The 16,245-nt window shown below is 41.4% G+C and overlaps 1 protein-coding gene and 1 long non-coding RNA gene across 6 annotated transcripts; one reads left to right on the forward strand and one right to left on the reverse strand.

Moving 5' to 3' along the window:
• The first annotated feature begins 368 nt into the window (after window positions 1-368).
• On the forward strand, window positions 369-16,142 carry LOC100741560 (ubiquitin carboxyl-terminal hydrolase Usp2). 5 transcript variants are annotated; one of them, XM_033323926.1, is made up of 9 exons: window positions 369-503; window positions 7,071-7,441; window positions 8,128-8,205; window positions 10,469-10,663; window positions 11,147-11,951; window positions 13,972-14,067; window positions 14,490-14,842; window positions 14,960-15,285; window positions 15,449-16,142. In XM_033323926.1, the coding sequence occupies exons 2-9, from the start codon at window positions 7,155-7,157 to the stop codon at window positions 15,763-15,765; spliced, it is 2,457 nt and encodes an 818-aa protein (XP_033179817.1). In that variant the 5' UTR covers window positions 369-503; window positions 7,071-7,154; the 3' UTR covers window positions 15,766-16,142. The 5 variants fall into 5 exon arrangements, with proteins under 5 accessions (XP_033179817.1, XP_003493875.1, XP_024227233.1 ...); XM_003493827.4 differs by having other exon boundaries at window positions 10,469-11,951; XM_024371465.2 differs by having other exon boundaries at window positions 10,469-11,363.
• Window positions 2,001-4,529, reverse strand: LOC105681572. The gene is made up of 3 exons (XR_004462757.1): window positions 4,310-4,529; window positions 3,585-4,217; window positions 2,001-3,465 (listed from the first exon to the last, which is right to left on the reverse strand). It is a non-coding gene; the product is annotated as an uncharacterized LOC105681572 (long non-coding RNA).
• Window positions 16,143-16,245: the final 103 nt, after the last annotated feature.

The raw sequence follows: 16,245 nt of genomic DNA on the forward strand, positions 1-16,245 counted from the left end.
TTTATAGGATTAATGAAATTCACGGTATAAAAGTGAAAGAACAATATAAATTGACACCTTCTAATTATTTTTTTCACTTTGCGTCAACGTTTCGAGAACAGTACAGTTCATTTCTTCAGGTCTGCCCAAGTTACGATTATTAATTTCTTTTTTCATATGAACTACATAAATTGATAGTTAAAAACAGGTTTGAATCGATCGTTAGTCGAATTTAAAATTGGAATAATGTGGCGCGATAAACGTGATTGGTAATCAAAATCCTCTTATAACCGTGAGTGGCAGCATTGGCTTCGAAGTTTCACCCTAGGCAAACGAGACGGCACTTTCTTGTGCGCTAGCGCAGAATGCGGTAGTCGCGGAAGCGATGACTGTCAACGCGGAATTCGGCAATCTTGTAATCGCCATATTGTTTGCACACACGTTGTGTTAGCGAAGTCAGTGGTGATAATCTCGTGGTGTCTTAAGTGTTTAATAAGCCACGAGAGGGAAGCGTGGAAAAAAAGGTAAATAACTCGAGTAGCAAACTCGGTCGGCGGCGAAACCACACTCGTACCAAATCGTGTCAAAGATTTTTCCAGTAAAAACGAGCATCGTGACGTGATCTACATATAAAACCGTGTTGTAAATCGATCGTGTGTCTCGAGTCTCGTAGCATCGAGCGACTATTTCCTCAGCTCAGACACATCGAATCGGAAGTTCCGAGTATTCGTCACGGTGTGTGACGTCACCGACAATTCCGAGGGATGGCCCGTGCTTTTCAGCATCGCGACGCATCACCTCTCCTCCCCTTTTTCTTTTCGTAAAATCTCCGTAAGAGCGTAAGCTAAAATTCCTTGCTGCTCGATAAACGACGACATGATCGAGGGAACGCGAACGTATTCGTCTACGTAACACTGACGTTTTCTAGTGAAATCGTGTACACATTTACTTTGGACGAATTAATCAAGTGAAAACCCCTATCTACTTGTGTAAGAGGCATACAGCCCGTGAGTATTTTCCATTTTATAATGAATGGCTCGTATGTGTGAAATATACGATTATATATATATACGGGTCTGTGGGTTTTAACTTTGGAACGTGAGAAATGCCAAAGGCTCTGTGTCCAAATCAACGCGTCTTTCTTTCTCTTTCTTTTCCATCTTGTCGTCCTATCACTCTATCCTTGTCTCTCTTCCAACCGTCCCCCTTTCTCACTCTCTCTCTCTCTCTCTCTCTCTCTCTCTCTCTCTCTCTCTCTCTCTCTCTCTCTCTCTCTCTCTCTCTCTCTCTCTCTCTCTCTCTCTCTCTCTCTCTCTCTCTCTCTCTCTCTCTCTCTCTCTCTCTCTCTCTCTCTCTCTCTCTCTCTCTCTCTCTCTCTCTCTCTCTCTCTCTCTCTCTCTCTCTCTCTCTCTCTCTCTCTCTCTCTCTCTCTCTCTCTCTCTCTCTCTCTCTCTCTCTCTCTCTCTCTCTCTCTCTCTCTCTCTCTCTCTCTCTCTCTCTCTCTCTCTCTCTCTCTCTCTCTCTCTCTCTCTCTCTCTCTCTCTCTCTCTCTCTCTCTCTCTCTCTCTCTCTCTCTCTCTCTCTCTCTCTCTTACTCACTCTCACTCTCTATTTCTTCCCTCCTGCACCCAGTTTACCGTCTCTTTCTCGCGTTTTCTTACTCTCTGGCCTCGTGAACGCGGAGTTAGGTTACAAATCGAAACAGCTCGATAAAAATATTTCAAGTATCCAGAAATGTTTCCCTTCCACACCATCGCATCAGGCTGAAAACTTTACTTCAGGACACCAAGAATTGGTGACTAATCCCTATACGGGGTGTCGTAGCATTGGTAGATAAACTTTTGGCGTTCTAAAAGGAAGTTTAACCTTGCTGCGATCCTCAAATTTTGATATTCCAATTTTGTTTTAATTTTAGCAGTAAAAGAGATTTATAGTATTTTAAGAAAATATTTATCTTAAAGTTGAGATGAGCAGTCATGCATACCAATAACAGTCTTCTCATATCTTGCCTGAATTTGAAATAACGTCAAAAAATACCACTGGATAAAAAATGATCGAAAGAACTCAGCAGGGTTAATTGAGTCAATGAACTTGAAAATTGTATCGTCCTCGTATCAAAATCATGAATGTGCAAATTTTTCAGTAATTTTACGTTAAATTGTGAATCTCTATAATCTATTGAATCTCATATCCATGGCATTGCTATAAGAGAAACGATATCTTCAAGAAAGATACGGAGAAATGGGAAATATATAGTACATATATAATGTTGAAAGAGCTGGCAAATCGTTTTGATTGAATCATGATAAGAAAACTTCGAATTATTTTAGATTTGAAAAACTGTCCAAGATTGAAATCTTGATTTTAATAGATTTAAATTCATACGATTGACGAAAGAGAATTCAGAGTTAGGTGAGAGAATAGGATGCGTGTCGTACACGATTGTAATATTTTAGCAACGTTTTCAATTCTTGTGACATATCGTATCGCGTAAATCTATTTGTTACTATAATCACTCATTGTGTTTTATTTCTTTCTCCTTTTTCACTCTCTTGAAAACGCAAAATAGAGATTCTTCATATTATAGTTTTGTATCCAAATAATAAACAATGTTTCTACGTTCCTTATCTTTTCTTTCTTCTTCCTTCATTCTTTTTTTTTACTATTGTTTTCGGTAAAATCACATTTTATTCGATCACATTTGAGTTGAAGTTTCTCTTCTCTTCTGCGAAAGAAATTCAAATCAGTCATAGAAGTTTACATACGCTTTACGAGTTTCGTGTGTTTCCATAATACATTAACGTATTTCCAGAAGGAATTAAAAGAATGTAAATATTTAGCTCACAAAAATTTTAACATAGAATTATATCAGAAATTGCGAAATATTTAACTTTATCAATACCAGGAAGACTTTACGGAGTATTAATACATTACAAAGTCTACTTTTCTCTATAATTTCATGTAAGTATAAGTGTACGCATTCTTGTGAGGCATTGCATCTTCTATTCTTTATTTTATTTTTTAAATATGTGTCATACGTTTAATATAAGATTTAATGCTAAAAGATATTGCTCTTAAATTTAAGAGGTGTATGCGGACTTTTGTGACTGGCTGTAGGTGTATGTGTCGCGTTATCTTATGTAACCCAAAGCGTTACACACGCACGGATACGACGAAACCGGTGTGCGAATAACTAAAGATCATAAGTGAATTCGATCGGTCCTATTAATCGCGTTACAAGTGCAGTTGTACGCAAACTTGAAGCATCGTCACGTGCGAGTGTACTCGTTACGCGCCTTACCTTTCACGCTTCTACTTACATACGTATTTTTCATATGGGGGTTACAAATAAAACATGGTTATGTTCATGTTCAACTATGTACATCTTTCCCTCTCTATTACTTTTCGCCGTCATATTTGCTTCAAGATGATCCATTGACTGTGAATAACGTATCTTCTTTCTTTAATAAGTTTCTACATTGATCACTGAAAAAATAATAGTTGGGGCCTTGCTTCTTGTGCATTCTTTTTCCACATTTCGCAGCTTAAATAGGAAGAAAGAGACAAAAGATATTATCATAATGGCGTTGTTGTATGTTACCTACCGATACGCGACATTACCGTTGTAGACGGTGATTTGAAATGCTAAAAAAAAAAAAATGCTAGGATATGTGTTCCACCTCGTTTTCGTTGCGTAAACGTATAATCTGCTCTGCCAGGGATCCACGTGTACTGATTCTCATGATGTAATAGGCGTGATCCATTGATCGAATAATGCGGACCGTTTTCTGCTCTGTCATCTGCGTTTCGAATTAAGTTTAAAATATTGTCACTTCCGTTTTTGCTATATCCATTTTAAACACGATTATGTAAAGACTATCGGAGACGTTGATGAATAATTATTAGCTTAAAAAATTACACAATTTTGATCAATTCTCCGATTATTTACAGAAATATGTTTTTCCAAATCAAAAAAAAAAAAAAAAATAATTGCGGAGGATACTTGAGTACATTGAACGTAATTAATGAAATCGCACGCTTCAGGCATTTACTAGCAGGTTCGCATCATAAGATTAGTTACATAATTTCCAATTGTGCTCTTTATCTGATTACGTAACTGCGTTATTGACTTTGCGAAATATAAGAGATGACCCGTAATATCTTTGCCGTAATTTTTCAGCGAGATGCTGTTTCACGCACGCGATATATTTTTTCTCTTTCCTCCAGCATCTGACCTTCTGGAAGTTGAAAGAAAAATACTGACAAATTATTAAGCTCGATCATATTGCGCGTGGAAAAAAACTTTAAAATGAAATTCGATATACTTTACCAAACGATTCGATCGAAATATTTAAAGAAAAGTAAATAATTTTACATGTTACACGATCTGCGAGGAAATTCAAGACGTTTCTCATATTGGTTTTGCGCGTCTGATGTATTCCGGTGAAAACTGGGATGGTTGCCAGAATCAAGGGAAAAATGTGGTTGCTTTCTTGACGTTAGGTATTTGGCAGAGACGTGGATTTTCTTCTTGGATGTTACGCGCGACTTTTACGCCAGTAATTAATGAAATCGCACGCTTCAGGCATTTACTAGCAGGTTCGCATCATAAGATTAGTTACATAATTTCCAATTGTGCTCTTTATCTGATTACGTAACTGCGTTATTGACTTTGCGAAATATAAGAGATGACCCGTAATATCTTTGCCGTAATTTTTCAGCGAGATGCTGTTTCACGCACGCGATATATTTTTTCTCTTTCCTCCAGCATCTGACCTTCTGGAAGTTGAAAGAAAAATACTGACAAATTATTAAGCTCGATCATATTGCGCGTGGAAAAAAACTTTAAAATGAAATTCGATATACTTTACCAAACGATTCGATCGAAATATTTAAAGAAAAGTAAATAATTTTACATGTTACACGATCTGCGAGGAAATTCAAGACGTTTCTCATATTGGTTTTGCGCGTCTGATGTATTCCGGTGAAAACTGGGATGGTTGCCAGAATCAAGGGAAAAATGTGGTTGCTTTCTTGACGTTAGGTATTTGGCAGAGACGTGGATTTTCTTCTTGGATGTTACGCGCGACTTTTACGCCATCATTCACTCCAGAAACAAAATTCGAAAAACTGTTAATAATAGATCGAAGATGGAATTTACTTAACTTGCGACGGTAAAGCAGTTTCCTACTTTTAATTCTTTTTTGCATTGTTACGTTATGGACGAGATAAAAGTTACGATGTTACCGAATTAATTGAACCTTGTCTATTAGGTAATAAATATTTCTTGCTCTTCCATTTGAGACTTTGAAAAAGTATGTACTTACCAGTCGTGATATCTCAATCAAATTTTGAATTAGCAGTATCTTTCTACCTACATGTCGATTATCTTCACTGATTAGATATTTATTTTACAATATTATATTTTATCAAATGCTTTCATATTTTACTCGAATCTTCTATTCAACATTTGCGTTTCAATTGTCAGTGTTAAAAAGTTTTAATTTCAGAAAAGAATTAAACAGCTAGAATCTACTGTCAAAATACATTGTAAAGTGACCCAAAAACTATGCAAACGAAAATGAAAGGATACAAAATCTGGCACTGTATATCCTTTATGCGTTATATGTTGGCTATTAGTTAGATTTCTCGGTCATCGATCTTTCATCGAATCAAACTGATCAACGTATAGCAGGGTCAAAACAATAACACGCGTGCTGAGTATCAAGCAGTGCACGGGTAGTTACTTTTTTTGCCGGCTCAAGGTTAGTTTGCTTTTTTTAGCACGACCCAGTAACCTCTGGCATTTCTTCATTTTGTATTCCCGCTCTTCTTCGTGGAATTTGACAGTTGGAGTATCGACGGTAAAGTTCCTTCTCCCTATTGTAATTTATTCCACACGGAGATAGAACTAATCAATATCCGATTAATCACATAACGCAATGCGGTTTCCGCTTCCAGCGTCCAACGAAGATCCGTTATTTTTTCACGAACACCGGGTAGATTCTTCTATGGAAAAAAGGGGGACAAGGTGAAATAGCTTGCTCGAGTTGCAAGGTCGACGCTGAAGCTGAAAATCGTTCTTGTTTCTCTCGTTCTTCGGAAAGAGAATGCTTATCGATTAATTTTTCGTCTAATTTTATACATAATGTGTGTCATTTGGATTACTAGAGTACTTTAAGCATACCTTCGAGTTTAGGTATAAAGATGTAGGTCTTGCAGATTTCAAAATGGAACAAGTAAGACAGTTTGTGTAATAATTAGATTTTTCTGGGCCAGACTGTTACGGATTGTATGGAACACGGTGTAGATCGGAATTCGTTATATCTGCCCTCTATTTTATCGTCGTTCAACACTTCCAAAAGTCTTCTTACCTAATGCTCTTTAGTGGCTGACGTTCTATGGATCAGCCACGTCAGTTTCCTCGCGTACAATGTCAAAATCCATTTGCAAAATTGAACCAGTTCTGACAAAAATCGATGTATTATATGTAAGTTCTTTGATTTATGGTACTATAGAATGCAAAAGCCTTGGGCTATCTACTATATTCGAATTTTATGACAACTAACCGTATCTTTAGGAAATACTCCTATATAGTTTTTTTAAAAACGAATCTTCAGATATTCTCTTTGTGATGATTATATACATATATATATTATATACATGTTCATTTGTGATTTTCATGGCTCACAAATTTGTTAAGAATGGTTCGAGGAAGAACAGAATTAAAATACCGTCAAAACTATCTTTATGTTAATTCATAAGAGACAAAATGTCCACTGGTTATTGTAGCGTGCAGACTTTTGCACGCTACTTAGATTTACGATTGCGTTTAAGCCGGTTACACAGGATTCGTACTTATCAACAGCTTCGTACATTCTCTTGGAACTTGAATAAGTATAGATTAATCGATAAGAAAGAAACAATAGAATTAGAATGGAATAGTTAACAGGGTTAAATTCTTCCTGGAAAAATTAAGCACACCCTCGGAATACTCGGAATTCAATTAGCATTCTAGTAATAAAAAATTGTTTAGAAAGTATCCCAGTCGATACACTGACCAATCTCTCCTAAATTGTGTTGGAATTCAGGAAAAGGTTTCTATAGAAGAAAGTCGAAAAGAGAGAAAAGAGAGAGAAAGAGAGAGAGATTGTGAGACTGGTGACCCGGGTGCAATGTCGTATCACCGTGGGGGCCAGGCGGGCGCCGTAGCAGTGTCGTACAGCACCAGTCCAATGGCGCCGCATTCTCCTAGCAGACGATGTTCCAGCGGTAACAGCGGCAACACCAGTTCCTCTATCGGCAACTCCACCTCGAAGCTGAGCACCTACCGATCTACTGCTCCGTCGTCGATCCTAGATCGACCGACGAACTTCTACTCGTCTTCGTCGACATCGGGCAGCTCGGGCTTTCGTTCAAACTATACAACCGAGTACAGGCGATCCTACTGCCCATCAGGCAGGTGAGTCTTTTTTCCTCTCTCGTCACGTTCTCCATCTTCCATGTTCCCTTAATTCGAGATTCCATTAATGGATTCCAGGGATCGGCAATCACGTGCAGTTTGTAAAGATTGAAACTTAGGAACAAGCAAGTCTAACCCTTTGCTGCCCTCGTTTCAAATAGAACTCCGGACTTTTTATATTGTTCAAAGTCTAGAAGTATAGCAATACCCTGCTGATTGGCCATGTGGCTGAATCTGGTCAGTTAGCAAGGCAGTACATAATAAGAATCATGGTGAAGGATATTGTTTTCGTTAATTACATCTTACGTCCGCAAGGGGTTGGTCCGTTGATGTATTCGGAATATTGGCACTGAAAAGATAGAAATTGATTGAAAGAAGTTTACAAAGAGGAAGATCGATTAAGGGGAGGCGTTTTACTTCCGTCGATACTCCACCGACTGGTCGAATGCATGCTTCTCTTGACTTCTTGTCAATTACTTTGTTTCTTTGGACCGTTCAGGCTTTCCTTTACCGGGGTTGGCCTTGGCCAAGCAGCTGATTATATCAAGTATTACACGTACTTCGATATTATAAATAACCTTTAATATTAGAACTAAACTCGTGGTTAGCGTGCTGCCGATCCCGAGCTTCTTGACAATGCGAAAAAGGAGGTTAATTAAATAGTTGGTACTCGATCGGCCCTACAGTTTCTACTCGTCGGCGAACACGAGCATCCGCAGGAGTTACGTGTCGGAGTACAGCCGGTCTCGCAGCTCACCCACAAGGTGAGCAATCTCCGTGAACAGGGATATGAGACAGCCGGGGTCACTGGCTATGAGATCAAGGCCCCGATAAGTTTCCACCGATTCTGTGCAGTGTCTTCCTGGTTTCTCCCACATTTGTCAGCCCACATTCGATGAAATAACTGTAATTGCTTGATGCACAACTAACGTCCACTCTGGGAATGGATTTCCTGAAATGCTAAACGATAGTTACCAGTTAGGCTGTTAACTGTAGCGGCGCGGTTGTTGCTCGAAGCTATGGTTGTCAGAGACCACATGGCGGAAGTCCCTTGTCATCGATCTTTCCTTCCTTTTTGTCGGCCGATGAATCACACTCGTGCCAATTGCGTTTCTCTATCGCGGGGAACGCGACGACGTGGATAAAATGGCTACGGGACGCACGTTATAAATACATCAGCCGGCAACAGGTATCCCAACGACACCCTTTACAATGCGCCAATTACTTTTGTTCGCGTCACAATGATTCAATTAGGAAGGCGCGACCTATGAGTCCCCGTTTCTATGGCATGGTCGAGGCGACGACAAAGCTCGAGATCGATAGTAAATGGGCCGCATAGACTTGCACTGGCTGCCAGAGAACTAGTTATACACAGAAATCCTGTCTATCCACTTGCCATTGATGGAAGATAGTAGATATTTTGTCTGCTCTTTGGACAACAAAACTAGCTCCTCTTGCTTACTTGGCGTTAAACATGCGATTAAAGTCGTAAGATCTGCCAGTCACATTGTGGTCACCATTTTTGGGAAGCGTATCAGTGGGATGATATGCGGATGATAGAGGAGGCGGTTGCTCGGTAGCCTTGAGTTTTGATTTTGCAGTGGTTATAGAATTCGTGGAAGTGAATGTAACCCTCTATAACCAGAGTTTTGCCTGCTGACTAATTGATATAATTAAACTGCTTGATAGTAGTGGAGTGATATAGAAGCTGTGTCTGGTTATCCCGTATGCATAACATTTTCAATATTCATATTCATTTTCACATACAAAATTCATAACAGAATCAAAATATTTTGGAATAGTTGGACAATGTACCGTGAAAGGTCTTTATGAACACATCTCTGTTAGTTAGTGTAACGACAACTAGCAACGATAAAAGATATCACTCGACATTATTTTCAAATGATCTGTTGCCACCTAGGGAAAGAACACGAAATATTAGTGATTTTAAATTCTTTAATATTTTTTATGGAATTATTGTCATCTGCTTAAATATACAACGTTTTTGTTTGATAGGTGGTTTAATATCTTTGCAAATTTTTGCAAATATGCAAACAAATAACTGTCGATTTACTTCACATCACCGTACGTCACTGTGAGCTGTTGAGAAGCTAGAGCAAAGTTTAACCTCCGTAGGGAATAACTGTCACGATAAACAGCCATGTGGATATAAATATACATACGTACAATCCATTCGTGCTGGTCGATCGATCGCGATTGACGTGGTGGAAATCTAGCGAAAGGCCTTGACCTCGCATCGAATTGTCTTCTGGTATGGTGCGTGGAGAGACGGGAAGAGAAGACAGTTACTTTCTCCCCGACGTCTCGTCCTTAACTACAATGAGATATTTAGCGCATGTGTGCTCGAACGCGCACAAGAATGCGCGTATATTTTAAATATCTAGTGCGTATTCCCGGTGCTGTGTCCAAATCCACGAACGGTGTCACGCGTCTGATTTAGTAACCTCCAAACCTCGAAGAGGATCTGATCAACATGTAGGTCAGCGGCATCTGCCTGATCGTCTCGTGTACTTCCCAACTTCCTTTTCTCTATTCATCAAAGAGAATTATTCCGATACTACCGAACCTTTCCCCGCTTCGTTCTCCTTCGTTTGAAACAGTTTTAATCTCTTGTTTGACAATATAGGAGTTCAGAGAGTTGCTCGATTTTGTAGAACGGAGTGTATTCTAAAAATGTATTTGGACAAAGTGTTGAAGGAAACGTTCTGATCAAGAAGGAATAGATCGTTAACGGGTTGACGATCGGAAAAAGTCTGTACTTACAATTTGATAAATCCAGCAGCCTGCGATTTATTTCGTTATTAATTACTACTAACGTAGACAGAAGCGGAGTGCTTATTCATTTAGTTATATATGTGGGTTGCGCGTGCGTGTGTTTACGAACGTGTTTCGCGTATGCTGGCTGATGATTGCGTAATCTGGAGAAAGAGAGGGTAGCCCTTGGACGCGGGCCCAGACGAATGAAAAAGGATGTTCGCAATATTCACATTGGCTGAACGTTTGCAGGTCAGTTTCGTCGTCGACGTACAACAGCACTGGCAGCAGCGGTGGCACGGCCGCGAATGTGACGACAAACGGCACCAGCGGCAGCAGATTCGGCTTGTCTACGTCGTCGTCCTCGTCGAACATCTCTGTCGGAAGTTCGTCCAGGGATAGAGGAATTGCGGAGTCGAGGCTGGAAATAGCGGCAGATCTGATCAGGTACTCGCCGTCCGGTTACATACCGAATATCCGTCAAACGAGCAGCACCAGCAGCACTAGTGGAGCCCATCATCATCATCATCATCATCATCATCATCATCATCAGTGGAAGCATCATTCGGCCGGTTCCTCGTTGACGGAATTGTTCGGTGGCGACGATCGTGATATAGCCATCGAACGTAGTACCGGCAGAGATCATCGTCCTGAGTCGTCGCTCTCCTCGTCCTCCTCGTCGTCTTCCTGCGCCGTTGGTGGTGCACTTTGGTCCAGGTCAAAGAGAAGGCCACTGTCCAGCAGCACGGTGCTCAGCAGCGGACATGCACGCGCAGATAGTGCCGCGTCGCCAGGCGAGGTAACGATTGACGAGCGCGGCACGATCCGCGACCTAGACGAGGACGACGACGATGACGACGATAACGACGACAAGGACAATAACACCGACGACGATCAACATAACAACAACAGCAGTAATGGGAATATCAGCAGCGGCGGTGGGGACGCCTGTGATTCCGGTCAATATGGGATAATAAACAACAACGACCGCGAGCACGAACACAGTCACGACCCCGACCACGACCACGACCCTGACGACGACCACGACGAGGACGATGACGACGAGGACGACGAAGACAACAAGCTGAACAACCGGCATCATCGGCAACAACAGCAGCAACGCGGTGCTGCCTATCGGATCGACGAGGTTTCACCAGCTAAGCGTAACCTCTTGTCGCCTGTGCTCGGTGGCGGTGCTGGCGTTGCTGGTTTGATCGGTGTTAAGCTCAACTTGTTCACTAACCTAGCCACTAATCCGAGTAACGGCGGGCTGCTGATTAACAACAACGCTCGGAAGGATATCCAAGGAGTAAAGGAAGAAGAGGAGGACATCGATATCGAGGACGAGACTGCTACAGGCGGTGGTGAGGTAATACACGGCATCAAGGACGTCGTCACCTCCATCGACGTGATCTCCTTCCTCCGTGGTGGTCGCACTGGAGATCCGGAGAGCCTCGAGGACAGCGAGCAGCAACGGAAAACGTCTACATCGTACGGTATCGATCAGACCGGGTTCGTAGGCGGCAGCACGCCGCCCATCTTGCAAAACGGCGTGGCGGGAAGACCGTCCGGTACCTATGGAGACGACCCATCTGTGCCTTCCACGTCTAGGAGACCGGATGGTCACCTCTCGGGGACAACCGCGAACACTGCCAGTAATCTGACCTCCTCCTCGTCGCCCACTGCACCGTCCACGGCTCACCAAAATCTCTACCGCGGGGTCGCCGACCAGTTTGTGAGTGTCCTTTAGTCATTTCCGTTAATCGTTCAATGGGAAGACATCGTAGTTTTGTCTTATGAAACTTTTACTTACTAGAAACATCGGTAAAAGTGTGTCCTAAGAGAACGAAGTATGACCTGCCCAGTGCTACATTGTGAACATCTCAAGATATATTGGCTTCCGCCATTTCTTTTTTATAGTTTCTTCTGCTTTTCGTTAGTTGCTGTCTTAGGAATCTCGTTTTCATTTGACATATATGTAGCATATGCTATAGAATTTCGTTTCATTCTGATGTTCTATTATTAGGAAACGTATATCTGTCATTCAATGGCGCATAGTCTTACAGCAGCTTTAAACGCGGCCAAAAATGCATCCGCCTTCTTTTATACATGTAGCGACATGTGCGTAGCTATGATAGATCATCGTATCTTGTAAACCGCCATTTTTTTCGACTTATGGAAAGTTCAGTGACTCGTAACGAATTCCTGATGGTATATAGATTTACATAGAATAGTGGTGGTAGATGGAAAAAGATGGACTATGAGTCGAAACGTTAGGTTATGCTTTTCCATTGCTCGTCTAGTCACTTGTTACGAAACTAGTCTATGTTTTTCTTCGAGCACACGCCATTCTGTTCGACGCTTAGTCGCGAGAGCTGGCTTTTATTAATAGACCAGAGCTCTTCGGGCAGGGGAAAGAGTGCGAGAAAGAGAGAGGAAACCGGCGGTCAACGGATCTCTCATAACATAACGGTACCCAGTAGCAACGGGTGTTCTTTATGTCGAAGTATAACTATGCGTATGAAGTACACAACGTATCCTGGTGCATTCACTGCCAAGAGCTGCCTGTCGTTTCTGCAGGAAAGATCTTGAAGACCGATGCAGATCCTCTTCGCGACACGGCCAATTTCTGTCATCGATGACAACGTGTAGCGTGCCAGTTTCACACATCATTTTGACTACAGAGTGGGGAGAGACTATCCGAGTGGGATATCTCTGAATATTCACGAAAAGATTCGTGGTTGGCCGCAGAAACTTTCCTTCGGCTCGTATAGATGTGATCGTTTGAACTTTGTGTCATTTTTCAGTTTCTTCATATTCTCGTGAATCCTTGAAAGATACTTTCAACGATATGACGTCTATTTATTCGTTACGTTCATCCGACAACGTACTCGCAAGCTCGAGAGAAATAGAGGGCGGGTTGGTGGTTAATGCAGAGGGACTGGAGGTTCTCGAAAGTTACACCGTGTAAACTGGCTTATACCCAACTGATAGGCTGGGGGTTGTGGTGCGTGTGGGTAGTGATTACTCTGCTGTTCGTGTACGCGTTCCTGTTGGGCGTTGCGGCTCCTCTGACGCCTCAGAAACGCGTCTCTTTTGGTGTTTATTCAGTACAGTTCAACAGTTCCGTAGTGACCGCGCGCGCTACTCTGCAGCCTCCAGCCAGTCGCACGAAGGTGAGTGTTCGTGAAGAATATAGGTACAAGAGATACGGAGAATATACTTAGTCCCGTTCGAGCACGCAATGACGTCGACTTCGTCGTTGAGTACCGATTCTTTTTCACGACTGTTCGACGCTTTAAATATTTACGCTGTCTTCCCTTTTCTGAATATATTATGTTGGGCGTACTTTCTGTTCGGAACAATCCATACGCTGAGGTTGAACACACCGAAAAATGTACGTACCGTGTGGTATTTCTTTTCTTTCAATACCGGTGATGCACATTACTAATCCAAATGCCGTGTTCTACATAATCGGTCCATAACTAACCGGTCTCTCTCTGTATAGCACGTATCCATCCCCAAGGTCATATCGACTTCGTGGTATGTGTGTGTGCGTGCGTATACATATATTCGTGTGAAATGCTCTTTATGCCGCAAGCTAGACACCGCCACCACCAAAGAAGTATAACTAGTCGTGCTTAGAACAGAGAACGCGACAGAATTTGACGGTTTTTGTTCCCCGTAGAGAAGTAGATGCCTAGAAAATAGTAGCTCAGTTAGATTTAAAAATGTAACTCTTATGTCTATTGCAGGAAGGAAGCCCGACAAACAAATCAGCACGTAATCGGCTACAAGCGCATCGCGATGAGCGATGTGGACTAAACGGGTTGCGAAATATTGGAAACACAGTAAGTATACACTAATTATATATCAAGAATATGTACTTATGATTACATCAACTTTTATGCTGCGACGTTAGTCTGTGTTTGAACTTTGCGTATAATTGTTTATCCACAACAACACGTGTATTTGCTAGTAATATGAAAATGGATTAATTTACGCCTTTTAAAGTTGAATGTGCTGTATAATCAAAGAAAGAATTAATAACGCTGGGTAAAATTCAAGGGTGCAATATTATGACCATGTTACGCGTTGAAACGGGATATTTCTGCTTCTCCAGTTGAAGTTTCTTCACTGCTATGCATGAAGTAGTTCTTAATATATTTCCTTCAGAATCTATATAATGCTGGACCCTGCTTGTACACAAAAAATGACATTAAAGACCATTTTGAAAGAACCGGTTTTTTTTACTAGTGTTTCTGTCTTTCAGTGTTTTATGAACAGCGTAATCCAATGTTTGAGCAACACGAGACCGTTACTGGAATATTTGCTGAACGAACAGTACCTGGCGGACATAAACACCTCCACAAGCAGTATGAAAGGGGCTCTTATCAAGGCCTTCAGTCAGGTGATTCACGAGCTGTGGGAAGTGGGCGGTGATCTCGTGGTTAACACGACGGCGCTTAAATCCCAGATACAAAGATTCGCACCACGTTTCATGGGGTACAGCCAACAAGATGCTCAAGAATTTCTCAGATACTTGCTGGAAGGACTGCACGAAGACGTGAACAGGGTGACGGTGAAGCCGCAACCGATACACACGGATATTCCTGAAATGTACACGTAAGAAAACCTTAAATCTTATTTGTGAATACGGAATGTAAGAAAGAAAAAATTATTAAGAATGACGATGTCTAAGGGTACTAATTATATAAATGTTGGTGATTTTTTTATGAATAGTGACAGTCAGAAGGCAGTAGAGAGCTGGAAACGCTACCTGCGCAGCGAAGATAGTATGATAGTGGACGTGTTCGTGGGCCAATTACGTTCGTCGTTGCACTGCACTTCTTGCGACCACGTGTCGGTTACATTGGATCCTTTCTGGGATCTAAGCTTGCCAATACCGGCCAGAAGTGGTACAGTGAAGTTGAGTCAATGTTTGGAACACTTCACGCGAGAAGAGGTGCTCGACGGTGACGAAAAACCGACTTGTTCCAAGTGTCAGATGAGGAGAAAGTGCACGAAAAGCTTCAGCATACAGAAGTTCCCGAAGATTCTTGTTATTCGTATCCTTTCCCAATCATAATGAAGATTAAACGTTAAACAGGTCATGGTTAGTTATTATGTGCTGTGAAATCCTATTATGTACTTGTTGAAGAGTAATTTTTTTTTTCAAATGTCGAAATTTATTTCTTATTTCATCGTAGCTTCCTTAATGAAAATTTAAAGATTTAAAACGTTTTTCACCGATGGAACGATTCCGCAGCAAGTTAAACGTAATGGTAGATTTTCCATTGACAGGTTTGGATCTCAGTGCCTTTGCCGCGCCCAGAGTTCCGGGTTGTACGTACAATTTGTACGGTGTCGCGAATCACTCGGGCACAACGCACTCCGGCCATTACACGGCGTATTGTAAGCATCCATACTCGGGGGAGTGGCATGAGTATAATGACAGCCGTGTGTCCGTCGTTCCAGCGCGATCGGTCGTTTCCAACGAAGCCTACGTATTGTTCTACGAGCAACAGCCTCACAGCTCTCACTTGTAACCTTACGCCATGCCTAGAGTATAAAAAAGACGACCATCTTGCCTCTCAATACCTCAGTCCAGCATATAGTATAAAAAAAGAAAACAGACAAAGAGAAAAGGAAAGGAATTAATATACTTTATCGCGTGGTATTGAAAAGCGACTAAACATTGAACGATGAGAAACGCCGAGGTCGTTTTTATCGAACATACAAAGCGAATCGTGTGTGTATTGTGTGACTATTGGCGATAATCATGTTCCATTATAACTAAATTTTTGTTTTTCTTCGTGGTTAGAGATATTCCTCCGTGTTCCGGTCATTTTTATTTCGGCTTCTTCAGGAACCAGATGCTTTCGTGCATTTTTCAAAGAATCGCTGTGAATAATTCTCTAAAGATCAATAAGATGCTTAGTATGAACAAACATTTTTGAAAGTTAAAGACACGAACAGAAGGTCTCACCAGGATTCTCGAACCATTGTCTTCTCTTTCGAATCTTCAT

The sequence above is a fragment of the Bombus impatiens genome, unplaced genomic scaffold (genome assembly GCF_000188095.3).
Source record: "Bombus impatiens unplaced genomic scaffold, BIMP_2.2 scf_1334, whole genome shotgun sequence".
NCBI lineage: Eukaryota > Metazoa > Arthropoda > Insecta > Hymenoptera > Apidae > Bombus > Bombus impatiens.